Source organism: Benincasa hispida, chromosome 4 (assembly GCF_009727055.1).
Source record: "Benincasa hispida cultivar B227 chromosome 4, ASM972705v1, whole genome shotgun sequence".
Taxonomy (NCBI): domain Eukaryota; kingdom Viridiplantae; phylum Streptophyta; class Magnoliopsida; order Cucurbitales; family Cucurbitaceae; genus Benincasa; species Benincasa hispida.
The window spans coordinates 25,831,480-25,841,185 of NC_052352.1; the positions used below are offsets into that span (position 1 = coordinate 25,831,480).

The window sequence follows — 9,706 nt, forward strand, 5'->3', positions numbered from 1 at the left end:
CAGAAAAGAGAATGTAGTTACCAGGGCTATCTTCAATTTGTAAATACTTTTTGTTTTTTTTTTCTTTTTTAGTACGACAAATAGTGTATAGAGATTTGAATCTCCGACCTTGAAGGAAGGTACATGTGCTAATTACAACTGAATTATGGTGACAAGTAATTCGCCTGTAATAAGCAGAGATTTATACAGCATCAACTTATATAGTTTTTGGGATTAAAAAGTTTGTATGATAAGATAAGCATCCGACATATCAAACATGAACTTAGTTCCTTAACCATGAGTTACACAAACTTCACAACCATAAGTTGGTGTAATCTCAGGAAGTTATAAGAATCAGGACCATTTCTTCAACAGCAAGTTCTATAAAAAGAAAGGGGATTAATTTCCATTGCTCATCAAGCATAAACCATTCATTTAATCTGGAATCCAATCCATAATCTCATACCTCCACATCCCATCAACAAGAAAATTATCCCCCCAAGGAAAAAAGGTAAGAAAATACAATAAAAATCGAAGTTAAATAGTACCAAAATACAGGCGAGCACATTGAGAATTCCTTAAAACAGCTGTGCCTTCATGGATTCAGAAACATTTGATTGAGTTGGAGAACTAATATTACACCTCTCTCTTCTTCTCCATATTGGAATCAGTGGCTTGAACTTGGTCTCTACCACCCTTACTACCACTGCTGCCATGAGGAGCTCCTGTTTTTGTTGCCATAAGAACAAAAATATGTCATACAATGATACGATTTCCCAAGATAAGGTGGTTTCAATTCCGTGTACGATGCAATAATGCCAGAGGTATCTATCTATATCAATATGTATGAGCACCTACCTGCTGATGTTGTTGAGATTCTCTCAACAGAGCCAGCTAGTGGGACGGAACTCCCAGCAACACACAGCTTTCCACGAGCTTCTTTGGCGAATGTCGAGGTGGTGTTACTTGTCATACCAATATCGAGTTCTCCACTTGGTATTTGGTTTTCGTTGATTGGCCTAGCAGTTGACTTTGTTCCATAATTAGTTGACCATGATCCGCCATTCGATCCAGCTAAGGCCATTATAACATCTGCCTGAAATGCAATGAATAGTTTGTAATGTAGTTTCCTTCCGGTAGTTTTTGAGAAAGAATGATTGCATTGACAAACTAAAATATGACATTCATCTCAATTATAAGGATATGTAAGCAGCAGAAGAATATAGCATCATGAGAAATATGGACTCCTCAAATTAAACAAATGATATGACTCCTAATGGCAAACATTCCATTAGCAACATCCAGTTTGAATCAGCATATTCCTTGAAGAAACCGTAGTCAAGCCAACCGAGAGAATTTCGAACTCTCGCAACAAACATAGATTCAAAGTTCAAACTATCTGTTTATTTGTCGAGAATAGGGCAAGTAAAATAAAAAGGGGAAAGATATTTGTATAGAAGTAACATCGGATATCCGTTCTCAATCTGCAGCCACTTTTTCCTTTTCCTATATGTGATAACGCTCTATCATTTGGGTACATGGGATCTATGGAGTTTCAAAGCATTTTACAGGTGCAAATAAAGTCTCACATTGGTTAGAGAAGAGATAAGATCCATGATATATATATTAGTGAAGACAATTATCTCTATTGATATGAAGCAAGCACATTTATGAGGATTATCTCTAAAGTGGACAATATCGTAACATTGTGGAGATAGGTGGAGATCCCGTCGTCCGTATCATTGTACATTTTATTTTTTCTGAGAGGAAATATCGAAAAAGGATGTATAAGCATTGCAGTTTAATCCGTTCAGGGGTGACCAGGGATTCTACCACTGAAAGCATTGCAGGTCTATGATATTGTATGTAATAAGGTTGCAAAGATCAAAAGCTTGAAAAGTGCAGTTGAATTATACATCAATAGTGACCTCAGGATTTCGAGGCAAACCATTACGAATGAGCCGTGTCATAGATTATGGGTGTCGAGGTAATGCGCACATTAAAACTTAAAAGCACATCGAGAGAGCCATCTCAAGAACGGTCGACCTTTTCCTACTATGTTACACCAACCTTAAAGAAGCTTACGTCTAACATAATTTGGTAATATGGAAAAATCAGATATCATAAATTTGCCATTCAAATGAAACTGCTAGAATGCATCATGATTATGCTAGGCTTCTATTCTTGTGAAATGTGTCGTATGATAACTTCGAGTTTAACTATAATTATCAAGTACTTGCCACCATCACTCACTTGGATAGTAAGAGAAGGACAAACATGTGCTCAAAACCATGTAATTTAGAACATGAACCTTGTTTGGATGAACGTCATCGAAGACATGAGCTTGGCCACCATAAAATATCGTCATCTGCCGATTGGCAGATGTAAGACCACGTCGACTGCCATAACAAGTCAACAAGATGAGTAGCACAAAGAATCGCATTTTCCTAAAGCTAGCTTATTGTAAATGTGACAAAGAAGCTAAATTTCGTTATTGACACAGGCGTTACCTTGAAGGAATACAGGCTTCATGCTCCACAATATTAGTCCCGGACTTCAGCAAAACTGATGAGTTTCGTTCAGAGGTTCCACCACCGGGATGACTCGAACTCAAGATTCCAGGACCTTTAATTCCAGTTCGAGATCCCTCATCTGCAGCTGATTGAGATATATTTGGGGGAATAACATTGGCATCTCTGAATCTGTTTGTAGGTAATTGGGGGGGAAAAGGCACCATCGTCCCCCGGGGAGAGCACTGTACTGCCGGAGAAGGACCGATGTTCACAAGTGTGGATCTCTCCCACTTGGTACCATCAGCATCAAGTCTACTGCCACTTCCAATATGAGATTGAAAAATAAGTGATGCAGGGTTCGGCCTCATTGGATGCTGCATCCCAAGCGTCACTTCATCATCAATGGATCTTCGGTTTCGCTCCCCGCCTGCTCCATTTCGCAATGTCTGGGTTAAAACACAACAATATCACTAAATAGGGGGTGCAGCAGGTAAAGTAGTTTTTCTTTCAGCAACTACAAAAAGGCAATATCAATTGAAACCTTCATTAGATGCAAGCTATTATGATGTGACTCGGAAGGCATGTGCGGAACTCCATCTCGATACGATCCCATAAAAGCAGAATCCGATATGCTTCTCTTACTTCCTATAATCCTACTATGGATCTCTGTCGTAGAGATATCGCCCCTCGGACCATAAAATGGAACGCCTTCAAGATGACTCCCTACCTGTCGGTCTACTCATACCAATGAGAAAGGGGATCAAACTTTGCATTCATACACCAATTTCCAAGTCAGTAAACATACAAACTCAAAACAGATTTTGAATTGTTAGAACAAGTCCAGGTCAATCCATCTCAACACTCAAATATCAATGCCCATTATTTGGGTTAAGCTCAAAATAAATTTCTCCACTCAAAGTCAAACATTCAGACATGTAAGAGAAAATGCATATACAAATAACACAAAAATGATCAAAGCTACAAACTCCATTACTAACCTCCATAAAACCAGACCAGAAAACACACCAAATCATTCACCAACTCGGGGGAAGAATAGAAATAGTATAAATTAACAAAAGAAAAATGGTAAAACCAAAATCAAAATGGGGTAATAACAATAACCACACTCTGCCTCACCATATGATGATCAAACTACTAATCATTCCCAAAAGAAATCCCAAAAGACCCAATACTTTCTTCCTTTTCTTTCAAGTATAAGAAAGCAAAAAAACCCGACATCACACCCCAAAAGTTAAAACCCACCACACAATCTTTCAAAATGAAGCATACAAGTAAGAAGCAAAATAACAATCATCAAATAAGAGAGAGACCGGAAGCAAGATCTGAGGTAGTAGAGATGGGGCCACGGCCACCGCTTGAAGAGGGTCCACGGGAAGCGGATGCAGCCGGAGAGGGTTCCGACGGGCGTAAATCCGCCGCCGTCCGGGGAGCAAAAACAAGAGGAGTAGTATCAGGGTTTTTCATGCCTAAAAAATCATGGAAGATAGGATTATCAGGTAATTTTGGATGTGGGTCAGTGGAATTTTTACAAACATAGTCTTTGTTGGAGTCGCTGTTGACATTGGTTAGCATACTGTGCTGAGCCATTTATCAGTAGTACAGCCACTCCATTAAAACTGCCCCCATCACACAAAACAGAGAGAGAGGAAGAAGGAACAGTGGGGGAAGAAAGCAAAAACCCAAAAAAAGGGGGGAGCTCAATTTTTCAGGGGCAACAAAAGAAAAAGGAAAAGGAAATTAAAGATTTGTGAAAAGAAAAACAATTATAAAGGGGGAAAAGGAAGAGGGAGGAAAAAATAAATAAATTATAGCAGAGAGAATCAAGCTCCTTTTTTGGAGAGAGAAATGAAATGGGGTAATAAAAAGCAAAAGTTGGCATGTGTTCTGTGCAAATTTAATGGAGCTTTTTTCTTCCTTCTTTCTTCCGTTCTGTTCTGCTGGCCCTCTGTGTTCTCTTTCTTAGTGGAGTTGCAAAGTTCGGGTTTTTATTTTATATTTCTTTTTGGGGTTCTTGAGAATAGGGAATACGAGGAGGATGTCAGCAATTCTATGACTATTTTATTATTTTAATATATCTTTGTCTGAAAAATATTTATTTATATATATTACATATTTACATGTGGACTAAAATATTCTTCTAAAATGGTAAATTCAAGTTTTGGCCTATATTGTTTCTTTACTTCGTTGTTGATGGTTAAATTATATAGGTTAAAGATGATTTTGGCTTGGAACTTTAGGGAGTAATAATTTAGTTTTTACCGTGAAAAATATTATTATAATTTAATCAACTTTTTACCATATAGATTGGTCATTAAAAAAAAACAAGTTTGATTATAAATTATAAACACTAAATCATTGCATAGTCAAAATTGACAATTAAGTTTGGATTAGATTCTTTACGATGGAGACTAAATTATTACGAATTTAAAAGTATAAAGACTAAATTATTACATGCTAAAATTTAATGATTGAATTATTACATATTCATGGATTAAACTGTTTATTTTATAAAAAAAAATTAGGGACAAAAAGTGGTTTTTAACCAAATATATAACTTTATTTTGTTTAATTCAACATATCAATACATTGGTGATCATTTATTATTTTGTTTGGTCTAACAAATGTGGAGCATAGAGATTTAAACTTTCAACCTTAGTAAAAAGAATACAATGTAAGTTATCATTAAGCTATGTTCTAATTAGTGCATTAATAATCTCTGTTGGAATTCAAAAGAATGTTGAAGATAATTTGGTAGTATTATAATTTGATACATAGGACAAAACTTCTATTTGATAGCGGTCATGAAGTAAGAATCTAATCTTATGTCGGGACTGAAACATGTGAGGGGTAGAAACAAATGTAGCCAAGTGGATTAAGACAGTGGATTATGAAACCACCATCTTCGGATTCATCCCCATCGTGCATCCTTCGGTAAATGTATCATTTATTATGAAGATATAAGATAAATCCATGAAACATTTTTTTTCAAAAATCATTTAGAAATTTTCAAATGAAGATATTCATACAATTAACATCTTGTGAATTGCTCATCAATTTATTTTAATATTTAATTTAATAACCAAAGAATTTTAAAACACAAGGAGGAAATTGAAAAACTTTTGATGTTACATACTAAAGTGAAAAGGCATCCAAACATTATGGATATAAATTTAAATCCATTTTTATTTTGTTTAAAACTATTTCATCTATGTTAAAGGGAGAAAATGTGATGTGGCAAAATTGTACTTAAAAGAATTCAATAAAATATATATCTTTTTTACTTGTCATGTGAAGAATAAAATCTAGGTGGTTGGGAAAATATTTTAAAAGTGAGTTTTATTTATTTATTTCTAAACAAATAATAATAATAATAATAATAAAAGGTGAGGGAGTTTATAAATAGGGTTGATATTGTACATTAATTAGAAATTTGCTGTTGAAAGTAAATTAAGTTGAAATGGTTTGTGCAACAGATGATTTTAAATCTTGTAAATAAAAAATATAGGATTTTACACCAATCTTTTCCCCTTCTTTTTTAAATTTATTAGATCGTATCATATTTTATCTTAAATTTTTATTTTTCATCGAGGTTGTAATCTTAATACTAAATTAGAAAATTTGTTAAAAAATTTATTTCTCATAAGTTTTTTTATTCCAATCATCTCGTATGTTTACATTCGATAAATTGTTAGAAATATGTTCTGGTAAGTTTTCAATATATTATACAATACATATGTGATACAAAATTGATAAGACCTCATTGGAAAATAACATTAAAACTAAATATTTGTATAATATTTATTAATTTTGAAGAATTATTCAATTATTGATTTGTGCATTTATCAAATTTTAACTTGGATAAAACAAGATATTTTGAAATTAATGAATTTATAGAGATATGTACCTGGTTGTTTATTTTTTTATTACGATTATTAAAATCATGGGTGAATTACATAAATTGAATAGATGGAAGAACTTGAAAACATTTTTTATTAAATTGAGGGTTTAATTTGAAGAAATTGAAAGTTTAGAGTGAAATCGACCTAAATTTATGGGAAATAAATTACCCTTTTTCAATTATTTAATTGAAAGTTGTATATATTTTTATATGATTTAAAGATATATAACTTTCAAATAAAAAAAATTGTTAAATAATTGTTAATATAGTCGATTGTCTCTACATTTATTAGCCCATCTTTAAAAATTCCCCTGTGCTTAGGATAAGAGAAAAATAGAAATATTTGTAACTTTTATTTTTGTTACTATAAATATCACCACATTTTTTTCATTGGGTTAAACCTCAAGTTTAATTCCTAAATTTTTTTTTGAAAGCCGTTTAATTTCGTGTGTAATAGTTTTCAGGATATTTTTAAAATGTTTAATAGGTCATGAACTTTCAATTTTATATTTAATAGGTCCCTAATACATTATTCATTTTTCTTAAAAAAAGAAATGATTTGTTAAATTCAAATTTAAATATTTGTATCGAATAAGTTTTGAATATTGTGACTAAATAATGAATGTTGTGTCGAATAGGTCAATAAAGTTTAAAAGTGTCTAAGACAACTGTGAATTACAAATTTTTGTGTCTAATAATATTGGCATTTTTCAAATGATGAATCTATTATATGACTTTGACCTTATAAATTTGTCATAAAATTCTGGTTGCTTTTAAATGCCAAATATGATAACGATGGATTAGATATAAAATTTTAAAAAGACTCATTAGACATATAGTTTGAAACATATTAGATAAAAAGTAAATTTTGTTTATATCTATTAAACATTTTTTAGAGTTGAAAGACCTACCAGACATAACTCAAAACTCGACATTGTGTTTTTTTTTTTCTTTTTAAAAGTTAACTTACTATTAAACTCGTCAAAAAGATTTTAAGGATAATTTAAGAAGATTAGAGTAAAGAAAACAAGAATGTAGTCAAAATGTCAAAATTCAAGAAGAAATTTAATGATTAATTTGAATATAACTCCATTGGTTTAAACATATGTCCTTAACTAAAAGGTTAAAATTGGATCAAATTCTCGCCTTAAATTTGAAAAAAACTAAAAAGAAATATAATAATAGGTTGATTTTTAAAATATAAATATCTACCTAATGTAACATCAACATCCAATATTTTCATGAAAATTACATAAACACCCTTAATAAAATCATGATCATTTGCCACTCACTTGTTGGGTCGAATAAAAGAAGTGACTATAGAATGATGAATTTAATTAAATAAATAAAGAAGGAGATGGATTTCATTTGGTAAGCCTTTTCATTGTCACACCCATTATATTATATGATAATTAATTAACTAAACTATGATACATATGAGATTGGGATAATAAAAATGAAAGTGGATTGAATCCATTGTTATTGGAGGAGGACGTGACAAATGTACCAAATCTTAACCTTATATTAAAAAAAATGTTATTAAAAAAAAAAGATGCAAAGTGAAAAAAGCACTTTAGTTCCATCACATTATTAAACTAAGGTTGGTGGCATTATTTGTTGTGCATCATCATCAAAAGATTGAAAGCCACATTTGGAGTTATTTGCCACGTTCATGAATCAAATTATTCATTATTTTCTTCTATATGGAGAATGATTGGTAGATGTGAAACTTAAGATTTTATTTTTTATTCAAAAAGATACTTTTTTTTCTAAAGGATTTTTTTTTATAAATAATACATGTGATAAAATTATTCTTTATTAAATTAATATGACTGGAATTTTATTTTGATTTCCATACTTTTTTTTATTTTTATTTATCATAGTCTAAATGTTATGTCAATTACCATTGGATTAAACTCACTTTGACTCAAAAGTGACCATTTTAATATTTTTTTTTTTTAAGATTTCAACATGTTTATGGCTGTTTTTTAGAAAAAATAAAAACTACTATGTGGTAGTTCTTTACTGAATAACTCCTTTGATCGTTGCAACAATTCATGGAACATTTAAGTATTTTTTTTTTTAAAAAAAATCATTTTTAAAAGTATAGAATCCAAAAAAGACTTATACTAAAATGAACCAAGACCGAGAGAATTGTAAGACCTAACATTTAAAATATATTGTGTGTGCATTGTAGTTGGGTTTTTTTTTTTTTTTTTTTTTTTTTGTCTGTCTATTACTATGTTTATTATTATTACGATTGTTATATTATTTATAGCTTTTGACTTTAAGCGATTCCTTAAAAATGTTCTAAGGAACTTTATCATTTTATTTTGATTATTATTTATCTATCATAAACATCTTATTAATATTAAATTTAAGCTGATTAGGAAAAAGAATAGTTCTTTACCCATTTTTTCCTTTCAAAATTTTGGTTATGAAACCACATTAATTTTAAACAAAAACAACAAATAAAATAATTTGTAATGGAACTTTTTTTTTTTTTCAAAATATGTATTAATTTTTTTGAATAAATATTAAAAATAGTCAACGATAATTAAGTAGAAAATAGAAAGTGAAAATATTGCCAAACACTATAAATAACTATGTAACTTTAGTAATTATTAAAAAAAACTTTAGTAATTATCAATGAAGAGTGATTATTGCATTTATTTAATTTATGTGTGTAGTTTAAGGGTCAACTATTCACCTATTAATTACGAGTTATGAACTTATGAGACTTGAGTAATTAATTGAAAATCTTAAATTAATTTTCATTTATTTCCCCATCATTTTCCAAATAAATTTTGTTCATTTTTTTAGGAAAAGTTTTTTTTTTTTTTTGGTTATTTCTTATCATTTAAATAATTAAACACAGCATACCACATATTTATATATATGTTAACTTTTTTTAGCTTCATTAATTTTACATATAATAATAGATGATATAATTATTATTAGCCCATTATTTAGTTTAGTGAAATGGATTATCAATGCCAACTATATATATAAAATTAACCAACAAAATTATATTATAATCAATTTTTCTGGCATGAATATCTAATGACTAGTATGGACTGATCTACTACTTCAAAATTCAAATCATTAGCATTCACATTAATTAAAATGTACTCTATGTTACAAATTACATAACACTGATATATCAATTAAGAACTATGTTTGGAACTTTATTCTTTAAAACAAAAATTAAAAAGTACATTGTGTCTCAAACAGAGCCTTAACTTTTCGTTTTTGAAAATATACTTTTTGATTTTTTGTTTCGAAGAGAAAAAAA

At 30.4% G+C, this 9,706-nt stretch overlaps 1 protein-coding gene across 3 annotated transcripts; it reads right to left on the reverse strand.

The window, feature by feature from the left end:
- Positions 1–361: 361 nt before the first annotated feature.
- LOC120075721 (protein TIFY 8) lies at positions 362–4,485 on the reverse strand. Of its 3 annotated transcripts, none has more exons than XM_039029350.1 (6): positions 3,824–4,484; positions 3,034–3,227; positions 2,490–2,938; positions 2,233–2,378; positions 838–1,071; positions 362–704 (listed from the first exon to the last, which is right to left on the reverse strand). In XM_039029350.1, the coding sequence occupies exons 1-6, from the start codon at positions 4,098–4,100 to the stop codon at positions 616–618; spliced, it is 1,389 nt and encodes a 462-aa protein (XP_038885278.1). In that variant the 5' UTR covers positions 4,101–4,484; the 3' UTR covers positions 362–615. The 3 variants fall into 3 exon arrangements, with proteins under 3 accessions (XP_038885278.1, XP_038885279.1, XP_038885280.1); XM_039029351.1 differs by having other exon boundaries at positions 838–1,075; positions 2,291–2,378; positions 3,824–4,482; XM_039029352.1 differs by lacking the exon at positions 362–704 and having other exon boundaries at positions 875–1,075; positions 3,824–4,485.
- Positions 4,486–9,706: the final 5,221 nt, after the last annotated feature.